This window comes from Neovison vison, chromosome 9 (genome assembly GCF_020171115.1).
Source record: "Neovison vison isolate M4711 chromosome 9, ASM_NN_V1, whole genome shotgun sequence".
NCBI classification, from domain to species: domain Eukaryota; kingdom Metazoa; phylum Chordata; class Mammalia; order Carnivora; family Mustelidae; genus Neogale; species Neogale vison.
In genome coordinates, this window is record NC_058099.1 from 4,125,636 (window position 1) to 4,138,967 (window position 13,332).

Consider the following 13,332-nt stretch of genomic DNA (forward strand, 5'->3'; position numbering starts at 1 on the left):
GTATATTACAAATACTGATATTGTAAAATAAAACTTAAAAATCTGTACATCACTCTTAAATGAATCCATTGGAAAAAATTGGACTCCTGGTCCGACTTTTTATAGAATTGTTTTCCCTTATACCATGAGGATCTAAGTGTTAAAAAATAGTTTCTCATCAGTTGATGAACCTGTTAGAATTACTTTTTTTACACGGTTGAATTTTGGTAATGTTTTAACCTGAAAGTTAAAAGATGGTTAGAGCTGTGTGTCTCCTAGCGACACCCTGATTGAAGGAGACTTCCTGGGCACCCGTTTCCACTGCCCCCTCGGGCACCCAGGAGCCTGCTTGTGCCCTGGCAGCCGCATCACGCCCCGTGGAGAGACTGGGGCGGGGCAGCCCCCAGGAGCAGGCAGGGAGCTGGGGCGTCTGCACCCTTGGAAGCCAGTGGCACAGGAAGAACAATAGGAAAACTCCCAGTGTATCCCTTGGGCTGGTTTGTTTTGTTTTTTTAAATTCTTACCCCAGTTTCCCCTATAGAAATGGAATCAGTGGTGAAGGCACTTGATTTCCTCTGAGAAACCAAGAGTAACAGCCCATTCCCAAAACTGTTTTTATGATCCTCGGATCGGATTAAACACCAAGTTGAGGTGCTGTAGATTTGGCAAAAATAGCAGCGAGGCCATCTGCTTCACGGCACAGCCGCATTTCAGCCTCAGGGAGAGATGCTCTGGTGCGCTCCAGAGTGAGGAAGAGGTCCGAGCCCCAGGCCCGGGAGTGCTCCCGTGGACTATGGTGCTCCCCGGGCCTCTGCGTGTGCATTGTATGCGAACCTTTTGCCCTCACAGAATCCCAGTCCATCCGATCCAAGAAGCCATTATGAGAGGAATCATTATTTTATGTACTACTATTAAACTGTGATACTTTATTTTCACGTAGAATTTTTATATTTATTAAAAGAACTTTTCTAGGCTTGTTTTGGCAAGACAGACTTTTATCCTGTCGCCCTTGTTCATATGTAAAAGAGAAAGTACAAACAAGATGAGTGGGCCGCAGAATTCCTGAAAGGACTTCGCTTTCGGAGTCTCGCGCTCCAGAGTCGCTCCCCAGGTCACAGTCACACATGTCCTTGTTCCCGCCACTGGCTGTTCCCTGCGCCGGCAGAAGCGTTGGGAACTCCGTATTTCCTAAGGGTGCCTCCCCGTGGTCTCTGGGCTTCTCTGCCAACTCCTGGTCTCCGTTCTCCCCGGTGGTAGTGCTGCCACTTTCTTGTCTCCTCAGAAGGTGCTGTGGGTAGGTTTTTAGGCATGCTGGGACTCGTTCTGTACATGGTTTATTGGCTGAAAGTCCAGGACTTGCTGTGCCTAGCCATGAATTCCTCCAGGATTAGCTACTTAGAAAGTGCTGCCTGGCCAGGAGGTGCCCCAAATCAAGAAATGGTGAAATGTGAAAAAATGTGCATTTTAGAGTTAGCTAAAACATTATGCCCATTTTACAGATGAGGAAACAGGCTCAGAGAGGTTAACTTGACCAAGGTCATGCCGCAAGTAAGGACCGCTACCCTCACCCAGTGTTTTGAATCGGGCAGGAGGCCCCGCACGGGCTACTGTTGCCTTCCTTCTAAGGAGGTCACGTTCTGATGGTCGTGAAGCAGCTCATTGCTGAGGAGAGTCTAGCGGGAAGGGAGGAGCGAGGAGTGCAGCTGGGCTTCCTTCTCCTTGGGCATGCTTTCACGACTGAAGTTCCTCCAGAAAAGAGAGCAGACCGTGGGAAAATTCTGTGGAATGGTTGTCTTCTCCGTGGATGAAGACGGTTTAGCCCTTTGGAGTCTGGGAGGCCTTTGGGAATTGAGTGAAGGCTGTGCGACTCTTTCTAGAATAGTCACACACACCCCCAAAAGTTAGGGCTCTCTGAAACCAAGCTTTCCTGCTCCACAGTGTTAGCCTTTCGAGAGAGAGGCGGGACTCCAGGTCAAGTGTCCGGGGGAACTTCCTGGGGTGACAGAGCTGTCCTGTGTCTGCTCCATCCAGCGCACGAACCGAGAGCCACGTGGTGAGATGGTGGACATTCTTTGTCCCAGGCGGTGACCGGCGCCCTTTTCTGATTACATGGCTTCGTGATCCTGTATTTGAACTTACTTTTTCTTTAATGGATTCTCGAGACTCTTTTCGCGAAGTGCATTTGTTGCTACTCAAAATGAGAGCAGAAACTCGTACTTCCCAAGCCTCTGAGTATTCTGGGCGTGTGATTGTTTCTCCCTCCTCTGTTTCCAGGAGAACCAGCACTGGAACCACCTGATCCAGGACGCCCAGAAGCGCGGCGCCATCATCAAGACGTGTGACAGGAACTACAGGCACGACGCGGCCAAGATCCTGAAGCTGAAGCCGGTGCTGCAGAGGAGCGCGACACACCCCCCCGCCGTCGCCCCGGAGGCGTCCAGACCCCCGGGCGGCTTGCCCAGCAGCAGGCTGGACAGCGAGCTCGCCAAGACGTCCTTCACGTCCCTCTACCACACGCCCTCGGACTCCAGGGAATCTGCTGGTACCGTCACGGCGAAGGACCCTGAAAGGCCCCTTATCCAGGACCGGCTTCGGGACCCAAGACTGCTTAGGAGGCTGGGCCTGGACCCTGAAACCAGAGGGCCGTGCCTCAGGGATCCGCGGCCTTTGAGCCCCCAGCATCCCGGGGCGACACCGCCCTCGGGGGAGCCAGGCTTCCCCGGGAGTCCCCAGGATCTGGGAGGCGCTCAGCAGTCCACTGCCAGGGGGGCCGCTCTGAACAACCACAAACCTCAGGCGCACGGTGAGCCTCCAGCTGCTGGGACCGAGGTCTCCGCGAGTAAAAGAAGATGTGACTGGGAAGAAGGGCTCGGCTCCAGGAGAGAGACGCGCGCTCTCAGTGCGGGGGACCAAGAGAAGGGGAGCCCGGAGAGCCACCACTCGAAGAGCAGCCCTGGCTGGGACAAGAGGGGACTGGAGAAGGAGGACGGCAGCTCAAAGAGAAGAAGGCTCTTGTAGTAAAGCCACGCGGCACAGACTGCCGGCCGCCGCGCCGTGGCCGACTCCAGATGACCAGCTCACGGGACTGTCCAGATGAGATGTTGTTTTTTGTTTTTTTTTTTTCCTTAAAGGAGTTTGTGTGCCATTGGGAAGCATGGAAAGTGCACCCGGACCCCCGGGCCTCGTGATCATCTGCTGTAGCTCAGTTGCAGACGCTTTCGAGGGCCTTTGTGTGTCTGCAGTATTGTCCTTGAAGTCGGAGACTTCGAATGTTGATCCCTTGTTCTAAGATAAGGGGTCAAACGGGGTGGGTGTTGTAGAAGTTGAAATGTATATTTGTATAGCAAATAACAAATCGTTTTAAAATTTGATCTAGTAGACCGCTTTTCTTTCTCCTGCTTAAAATGTTGGTCACTTTCAAGAGAACAAACTTTATATTCACCAAAAAAAAAAAAAAAAAAAAAGGCAGGAGGAGGAGGACAGGCCCTTTCCAGACCTGTGCACAGCGCAGGTTCTGGAGGAGGCCGAGTTCAAGCGGTGGGTCAGGTGGCTCCGGTTCTAGTTCAGAAAACAAGTGTCCTCTCCTGGGGGAGCCTGTGGGCAGCTGAGTCGTGTTAGGTGCAGATCTGCGGACGTTGGACGTTTTCCGCTGAGGCTCCTTGGCCCAGGGTGGTACCCCGCCCTGCCGAGGCCAGCCGCCTACTCCAGGCAGCTCATGGTTTTCTCGTTGAAATTCGAGGTCCCCTTGAAATAGACGAAGACGAAACGAAAGAATAATTCTTGACCCACCATTCAGATGCGCCCAGCGTAGTGTGGGTATCCCGTAGCTCACCGGTGGGTGACAGGTCCCGTGGTTGCTGGGTCGGGAGCCCCGCGGGGGAGCCTGGGGAGCTGCATGTTAGACGTCTCCCCAGGGGACCCGGTCATTGACCTGGCAGCTTAGGACCCAGGACGGCGGGCCAGATAGAATACTGTAGGCGGGAAAGAAACAGCCCTCCAGGGAGAAGGCTGAAGGGAAGTGCAGACAGGGGAAGTTGGGACCAGGGAGAGAGTTGACAGGTTTCCTGTGATCTTTGCAGACCGTGCTGCCTCATGAAAAGACGCCACTGTTGAGGGTCATCTGTTAGAGGGGCTTGTGCTGTGGAACGTGGTGCCCTGGGGAAGGGGACGTTTGAGTATGTGCACAGGGTCGGGGGTGGGGGGTGTGTCGTGGCGAAGTTCAGCTTTCCAAACACACACAGACACGAGAGTAGGTTGTAGCCACAGATGGCGCTTGTCGGAACTAGTGGTTTGTGGGGAAGGCTGTGCCGCCCGTCAGCGGATTTGGGGAGGGCAACATCGCGAAGATGGGTGGGCACCGTTCAAAATTTTCCCAGCTGCTTTTAGGCAGAGGGCTTTGTGTCAAATGCTACTGAAGCTTGTTATTAAAAGCTTTAAATGTTTGTCAAAAGTGTACACATTCTGCTTCTTCATTACCCACATCGCCCCCACGGGGGTCCGGACACCTGGTGACGTCGAGTGGACACCCCCAGCTCTCAGGGAGCACACGCTCCAGCCCCAGGGTCACCCTGTCCCTGTGTGCCCGCAGAGGGTGGGTCCCCGGCCAGCGTGAGTGCAGGGCGAGCCGCACCCTGGCCGGCCGAGGCGTCTGTGAGTTTCCTGCTTGTGCCTTTGGCCAGAAACGTCTTGGTGACTTTGATTGACTTTCCTATTACTCCTCTTGAGCAAATTCTTGGTGTTAGCAGTTCAAAGGGTCTAAACTCCGTTTAGAGAGTTCCCATTCCCAGGCTGTGGACTTCGCTGCCATGCCCGGACCAAGATCCTCGGTGAGCCTGTCCTCACACACCGTGTCCCATCTGCTGGTTCCCCGCGCTCCCCGGTAGGAGCCTGTGTCCTGCTGGCCTTGCCCCACGAGCACAGCCTGCCGGACGCTGCACTTGACACGGTTGGTTTATCCAGTTGGTAAGAAAATGTTGGCATAAAGTGTCTCACGCGCTTGTCCCCGCGCGAGCGGGAGTCGCCCTCCTTGCAGAGGGAGGAACAGGGCTCTGCTCCGTCCTCAGCCACGGCGCTGCAAGAACACGTCCTGCCTCCGCTAGGCATTCTTCCACCAGGAGGATAGGCCGCTTAAAAGCTTGTTTTGCTGCTCTGTGTATGATTTTCCTTGAATTTATGTGCTGGTTTATTTGGTTCTATGTTTTCATGTATCACCAGGAGCGAATGTGATAAGTACATATGAGTAACTCCTGTAAATGGATTTTATAACAAAACTGTACTAAACTATTTTCTAAAATTAGTTGTGCAGATGATAATTTTTTGCTGCTGCTTTGACTCTCCGTGCTCTGAGTTCACAGCTGGGATGTAGCAAACAGTAGCCCTCTTTGAGAAAAGGTCCATTTTAAGAGAAACTGGTGAAATCAAAACCAGAAACCGGCCTCAATTAGGTGGGATTCAGGGTCCGTGCGCTCAGCAGCAGGCTCCGCCGCCACGTGGTCTGTCCGGAGCAAGCGTGTAGCGGGGATTTGCTTTATTCAGGTCTGTTCTTCAGCCCCCCTGCTGCCCCTTCCAAGCTCTTGGGGTGATGGAGTGTCATCTGTGAGGCCACAAGGTGTGTCACCACCAGCCCTGGTGGCCAGTCCTCTTTGGGAGCTTGGCCCGACAGAAAAAGACGCCCCCCTCCAGGCGGAGGCTGGGGAGGTGGGGGGAGGCCGGGCGGGCACAAGCAGAGCTTCCAGAGGCAAGACGGGTGCAGACGTCCAAGTCGGGGTGACTGCCGGCGGCCACAGAGGTGGGGCGCGCTTCCTATGCGCCGTGGCGGCAGGTGCGATGTGGGACTCGGCCAGGCTCCTAGCAGGGGGCGCTTGCTCATTCCAGATGCCGGAGCACGTCCCCAGGAGGGTGAAGTGAGGGGGCAGGGGTGAGACCAGGGCTCCGATGGCCATTTCCTCCATGGAGTTCATTACCGCCGCCATCTGTGGCAGGGATTTTTAAAGGCCCTCCTGCCCGACACCCATGCAGTTCCCGCCACCTCCCGGGGGTCGTCATTCATTGTTTGAGGAATAAATAATTCAGGGAGGAAGCTGAAACCGAGCTTCGGCTTACACAGAATTTACGGGTTGTGCCGCGCGGCAGCACTTTGTGTTCTCAGGGGACCCGTCTGTCACCCACCCTGGCCTGTACGGAGGCATCTGCCACGTCAAGGGGCATAAATGGTATCTGTAGACGGATGGGGTGCTGGAGGCCCTCTGGGCGGTCCGCGGGGGCCCTGCTCCCGGGCGCTCAAGCTGGGCTGTGCGGGTGGACGGGCCACCTTTGTGCTGCAGCCGCGTCCCCGCAAAGAGAGGTGTTAGCGTGTCATTTTCTTTTTTTAAATTTGTGTTTTATTTTTTTAATTTCAGTGTTCCATCGTGTCATTCTCAACCTGGGGACCCGCTTCGGAGTCACCCGGGGAGCTCTGGAAGAGTTCCACTCCTGGGCTCTGCCCGGGGGTTTCTGACATAGGGGCCTAGGGCCCAGCACTCGCTGCCTGTTTTGGTCCTTTCTCTTTTTTTTTTTTTTGAAACTCTTAAACTCCCTCGCAGGGGATCCCGCGGAGCAGCCTGGCTCCTTGGGGTCAGGAGCGAGGAGCAGCCCTCGGGCCCGTGGGGGTCGCGTCTGCCTCCCTCAACGCGTTGTCCGTCCCAGGAGCCCCAGATAGGGCCAAGCCCACCACGAAAGGCCATCAGGGGACCTTTGCTTTCGCTCAGATGCCGGTCCCCAAGGACAGCGGGGGGGGGGACGGGCGGTGGGGAGGAGACGGAAAACCGCTGGGGGGTCTCTGGGCCGTTAGAAGGGAGGACATCCGGAGGGAGTCCTCGTGGCCGAGGGCTTGAGAAGGCAGCCAGTCTGGTACCGGTCCGGCCGGGAAGGCCGTGTGGCTGTTGTTTAGGCGAGGGGACCCCGGCGCCAGGGCTGCATGTGGGGTCGAAGCCACACATGGCCAAGTCCACTGGGCACGTGCACTCCCCTTCGTGATAACTGGAGTTTTCCCACCAAGCGCTGACATCCGAGCCGCCGTTGTCCCTGTGGGGACTTGCCCAGGGTGCTGGAGCTGAGAACTAGCGGAGCTACGCTTCCGGGGACCGGAAAGCCCTTGCTCCTGACCCCTACGGTAGGTGCCAGCAGGACAAAGGGCCAGGCTGGCCCCACACACACAGGCCTGAGAAGGACTCGGTGTTGACCGGACGGGAGCAGCTCGGCCTAGCTCCGCCCTGGCCACCGGCAGCCTCTAGGGCCTTCACTCGACCTGAACGTGGAAATTGGGGTTTGAGTTCTTTTTCTGATTCTTTTCACCAGTAGGTTCCAAAATCAGGCCCCCAGCCCCGGGGTTCTGGGGAGGAAGAGGCAAAGCGCGTGGTGGGTTTCTGTCCCCGCGCATTCGGGCTGCTGCAACGAAATCCCAGGGACCGGGCGCCTTCCGAACGTCCTCGGCCCGCTCCGGAGGCCGGGAGTCCCAGGTGGCGGCACCAGCGGACGCCGTGTCTGGTGACAGCCTTGTCCCCCGTGTCCTCACATGGTGGAAGGGGAACGGGGCAGAGGGGGACACAAACATCGTGCCACGGCAGTCCGCACGTTGTTGGTTTGGGTGGGCAGAACTCGCTGCAGGTCTGCTTTCGGACGGGGACGGGAGACCCCGCGTGACACCGGAGGCGAGAAAAGCCGCAACCTCTGGTCAGCTTCTCTAGCACCTGCGCCGGGAGACTGTCCGGTTCTAGGACAGAGGGACCAGCCTCTCCTGGGGGACAATCCCCGTCTCCGGCCACGCGGGCAGGCGGACAGGGGCTGAGTCCACCTCGGCTTCCAGCCGGCCCTCGCTCTCCCCCTTCCCCTCCCTCCTCCTCCCCTAACCGCCCGCCTGTGGACTCCGAGCTCCAGCCCGAGGCTTGAACACGACCGCCTCAGCCATGGAAGGCCAAGTCCAGGAGATAATACCTGATGTTGATTTTTAAAAAAGATTATTTATTTATTTGACAGAGGTCACAAGTCGGCAGAGAGGCAGAGAGAGAGGAGGAAGCAGGCTCCCCGCTGAGCAGGGAGCCCGATGTGGGGCTCGATCCCAGGACCCTGAGACCATGACCCGAGCCGAAGGCAGAGGCGGCAGAGGCTTTAACCCACTGAGCCACCCAGGCGCCCCCATTGTTGATTTCTGACAGGAATTCTGCTTACCCGAACTCCCAGACACGGAGAGCTCTGGTCCCTCCCAGTAGCAGAGTGGCTCGTCCCTCCTGCACTGAGGAGGGCTGACTGTGGGAGCAGTTGGGTATGGGGGGAACACGGGACTGCAGGGGTGCGTGCTCTCTCTTGGATCTCCTGCTCGAGGGAAGCCAGCCCCTTGCTGTGAGGACACTCAAGAATCTCCATGGGGAGAGGTCCTCATGGGGAGGAACCTCCTTGTGCCAACAGCCAGCGGCATCAACGTGCGCAACGAGGACGCCATCTTGGAAGTAGACCCTCCAGCTCCAGTCAGGCCTTCGGATGGTACAGGCCTAGCGGATGCCCTGATGGCCACCTCATGAAAGTCCCTAAATCAGAACCACTGAGCTGAGCTGCACTGGAATTCCTGACACAGAACCCGTGTGACCTAAATGTGGGCCCAAGTCATCCCCCCCCACCCCGCCCAAGTCAGTGCTTTTCCCCAAAAAAGAATGAGCTAGAAAGAAGACCCACGGCGTTATGCCGTGCAAAGTCAGCAGCACTCCAGCTCAGGGAGGCAGGGAAGGCTGAGAGCTGACACATGGGGCAGAAGCTGACATTCCAGGAGCCCCACTGAAGAGAGCGCGGGAACCCAGCGGCGGGAGCTCGCAGTCAGGCGGAGGGACTGGCCGAAAAGACTAACTTTTTTTCAGCTGGCGAGCAGCCAAGCCTTACTCTAAGGGCAATAGGAAGCCATGGAAGGTTTTCAAGAACTTAAATGCCTTGATCGGAACCCCCGTAGCCGGCACTCTCCTCCCAGGTAATCTTGGGGCTCAGAGACTGGCCCTCGGCCCGAGCCACCACGTGCCACCCATCAGCAGGGGCGTAGCTAATGACGGCACCTCCGGGGCGTGGTGACAGGGCCTCCGGTATACTTTTCAGTCGTTTTTTTCTTCTTTTTTAAATAATTTACTTGACAGAAAGAGACACAGCGAGAGAGGGAACACAAGCAGAGGGAGTGTCGGGCAGAGAGAGAGGGAGAAGCCGGCTCCCCGCTGAGCAGGAGGCCGATGTGGGGCTCGATCCCAGGACCCTGGGATCGTGACCTGAGCCGAAGGCAGAAGCTTACGACGGAGCCCCCCAAGCAGCCCTTTGGTCGTTTTTCTTGACCTGGAAAAGCTTCATAGTATCATGGTAAGGGGCGGTTTTATTTTTCTTCTCTGTGTGTGTGTGCATGCATGTGTACATACAACGCACAGATTTCTTTTTTAATAGGGAAAAAGAAACCCTAAAAAGACAATTTTCCAGTATGTTTAACAAGGACTAGGTAGTTGGGGTTTTTAAAACTAGCTTTATTTGATAGAGCATTTTAGGTTCACATCAAGAGGGGAGGAAGGTACAGAGTTTTGTCTGAAGACCCTTCTCCCCCCACACCAGCCTCCCCACCGCCTCCAGCCCTCACCGGAGGGCACATTTGCTGCGGGCCCTGAGTCCATGGTTTGCATAAGGGTTCACTCACCTGCATTCCAAGGGTCTGGAGATCGTGTGATGACACCCGTGGGCCATTCCAGTGTCACACAGGATGGTTCCACCGCCCTAGAAACCCTCTGTGCCCGACTAGTCCAGGGAGTAAATGCAAGTCTATTACAGATATATGTTTTTTAAAAAATTTTTTCTATTTGTTGTACAATGAGTGTGAATTATTTTTATAATAAAACTAACTTTTAAAAAAAGATTTTATTTATTTGACACACAGAGAGAGAGCACAAGCTGGCAGAGTGGCAGGCAGAGGGAAAGAGAGAAGCAGGCTCCTGGGTGAGCAAGGAGACGGATGTGGGACTCGATCCCAGGATTCTGGGATCATGACCTGAGCCAAAGGCAGCTGCTTAACCCACTGAGCCACCCAGAGCTTTTGAGAAAGGCTGTGTTAGCAGTATTTTCCTCACTCCCTGGGAGCCACTTCCCTTTGATGGGTTCCGGGTCCTGGGCTGCCCTGCACAGGTGCTCACTGCTCCCAGGGCTCTTGGGGTCCCCTCAGGCCACAGCCACCAGGTCTCGGGGCCTTCCCACCCAGGATCCCCAGAGTGGGGGCACTGCCGGGGCTGGCGCATGGATGGCCAGAGGGGCAGCTGCGCTACGGGGGACACGCGCAGCCCTCCCCAGCCAGGGTTGCGCCATGTGGGCTCCACTCCAGGAACAGCAGGGATCCGCGCCGTGCCAGGTGCTCGTGCCAGGTGCGCCCCAGCTACCCTAATGCGAAGGAACTTGCCACCGGCAGGGAGGCGCTGTTGGCCCGCTCCACGCTCCCTGAGGCCCGCGGAGGGGACCCGCCTGGGGATCTGACCCCAAGCTCGGCTCCAGCTCCGGGTGGGTGGTGGGGACAGTGACCCGCGCGGCCGCCCTGCGGCCTCGGTGCACGCAGAGCAAGAGGCAACCAGCCGGGCAGAGCCGGGAGGAGCTTGCAGGTGCGGGAGCAAGTTTTCCCTCAGAGACGTCCCCTGCGCTGTGTTGCGCAGCGATAAATGTTATTTGTACGAGGGACTCCGGGAAAGGGGCGGAAACCGCCCATCTGCATGGGTCATTCTCAAAGCCAGTTTGACCTGGGTCCCTTTATGGACAAGGGCCCTTTATGATCTGGGTGGCTCATTTGTTAAGCGTCTGCCTTTGGCTCTGGTCGTGATCCCAGGATCCTGGAATCGAGCCCCGCAGCAGGCTCCCTGCTTGGGGGGTAAGCCTGCTTCTCTCTCTCCCTCTCCCCCTGCTTGTGTTTCCTCTCCGGCTGTCTCTCTCTCTCTGTCAAATAAATAAATAAGATCTTTAAAAAAAAATTTTTTTTTATCGTTTTAATCCAACTTCTTGTCCTGAAATTTTTAAATGTAAAAGAAAGTTAAAATAGTGCAACTATTTTCATCTAAATTCAATGAAGACGTAAAGTACGCAGGTTCCGCAGTTTCCGACACCTTACCACGTTATGCTTCCTTGTTCCGTTCATCTGTCTCTGCTTTTGGTTTTCTCAAATCAATGTCAAAATGTGTTGTGATAATCATGATATTTCACTTCTAAATACTGGAGAACATATTTCCAAGAAATAAGGACTTTTAAAAACACAATAATAGTATTGTTATCAAAATTAGATGTAATTATCTAATTTGTGTTCAAATTTCTGCCATTATCCTAAAATGTCCTTTATTGCTGAGTTTTTAAAAAAGACTTTCATTCCGAATCCAATCAAGGATCACACATTGCATTTAGTTGCCCGGTCTCTTCAGCCTCCTGTGTGTAAAACATTCCACTCCTTTGTAAATTTTATTTTGTGTCAGTCTGTCATGGTACAGACATTTTTGACAATTAAATGCTAGGTAGCTTTTAGAATAACCTCAGAATCTAGATTTGTCCGATTGTTTCCTTGATTAGAGTCGGGTTAAATATTTATTTTTATTTTTTAAAAATTCATTATCGGAGAGAGAGAGTGAGAGAGAGAGAGAGAGCATTAACAGGGCAGAGACAGGAGAAGCAGACTTTCCACTGAGCAGGGAGACCGATGTAGGACTCGATCCCAGGACCCCAGGATCATGACCTGAGCCAAAGGCAGAGGCTTTAACCCACTGAACCATCCAGGCGCCCCCAACTCCCCTTTTTGAATATGAATGGGGACGGAGGGTTTCCTTAAAACAAAAACAACAGTGTGTAAAAATCTGCTGCTGTCATTTTTCTCATTCCACTCCAGTGATCTCCAGGTCCTTTTCCTCTTCCGAGCCCCTCCGTACCTCGTGATATAAAAGGTTTCAAGCTCATCTCAGACTTTCTTTGTCCCTGGGGGAATCAGGATGGGACACCTTCCCCATCTCTATCTCCAGGGTCCCTTCCTGCTCTTTCCCTGTACCATCAGCCCTCACAGTCTGCTGGTTCAGACCCTGGGCCCCTGAGCGGGACCCTCCCCTGCGTATCCAGTGCCTTGGTTCGGGACATGACAGTGAAGATGGGGGGGCCGTCGCTGTGCCCCGGCCAGAGCTGGGACCGGGGCCGGGGTGTCGGCCTGATTCCACAGGCCCCGGGGCCTGGCACTGAAGGCACTCAGATATAAATAGAGATCGGGAGAAGGGCAGAGTGACGCACCCCTCACAGGTCTGTTGGGGTCGGGGGGAAAGGGGGGACCTGGGCAAGGACAACAGTGCCATGCGCTGTTCTAAGCACGGTCTCAACTTGCTGAATTCCCCCCAATGGCCTGAGATGCTGGTACTGGTTTTACTAGTGTAAACACCCCCATTGCACAGCCGAGAGAGTGAGTAACCTGCCCGAGATCACCCAGTTCTGGGTGGGGAAGACAGCAGCAGGTGGAAGCAAAGAATGAAAGGATGTGCTTTTGCATTGCTTGCTTGCTTGCTTGCTTTTCTTTTTTTTTTAAGATTTTATTTATTTATTTGACAGACAGAGAGGCAGAGAGGCAGGCCGAGAGAGAGGGGGAAGGAGGCTCCTCGATGACCAGAGAGACTGATGCGGGGCTCGATCCCAGGACTCTGGGATCATGACCTGAGCTGAAGGCAGAGGCTTAACCCACTGAGCCACCCAGGTGCCCCTGCATTTCTTTTTCACTGCCAAACACCCCCTTTGATATTCAGGGCCAGGCCATTATTGTTTTAAAAGGTCAAATAAAATAGAGGGAAAAGGTGGCCGCGTGTAGTTCAGGGTGAAATTCTTGGTTCTGCACCAGAGAGTCTGGATTTGCACCCCAGGCGCTGTTTCTTCCTGGCTGTGTGGCTCTGGGCCGCTTGCCTTACCCTCTCTGTGCCGGATGCTCTTTGTTTCTTTGCGCCTTTCCTCCGGCTGCGGAGGAGAGACCATCTCCCTGGGTGGAATGGGAAAAGGCTGGGCGTACTTGGCAGACCTGGGGCTCAGGCAGGGTCCCCGGAAGCCTCTGAGGGCACAGGACACGTGGCTTAAAGTAATCTCTTCTGCCTAAACTCCCCGGAGCTAGCTTTTGTGCTGTGCCTGAGCTCTCTGAGCAGGGCACTTCTGGATGCTCCCGCTGTCCTCAGTCACCTGGTCATGCTGACAAAGCCCACTTCCCAGCTTCCTGGCTGGGATTCGGGAAATAAGGAATGTCAGGCCCAACCGCGATGCTTGCTACGTGGCTTTACAGTCCCCCCTCACCCCGCCCCAAACTGTCCGCGTACGTTTGCT

The 13,332-nt window shown here is 55.0% G+C and overlaps 1 protein-coding gene across 3 annotated transcripts in view; it reads left to right on the forward strand.

Moving 5' to 3' along the window:
* Positions 1-5,275, forward strand: part of SETX (senataxin) — an 86,741-nt gene extending 81,466 nt beyond the window's left edge. For all 3 annotated transcript variants that reach the window (XM_044264620.1, XM_044264622.1, XM_044264621.1), the window contains one exon: positions 2,254-5,275. In XM_044264620.1, the coding sequence (XP_044120555.1) occupies positions 2,254-2,997 (744 nt within the window). In that variant the 3' untranslated portion in view covers positions 2,998-5,275. The remainder of the gene's footprint in view (positions 1-2,253) is intronic.
* The last annotated feature ends 8,057 nt before the right edge of the window (positions 5,276-13,332 follow it).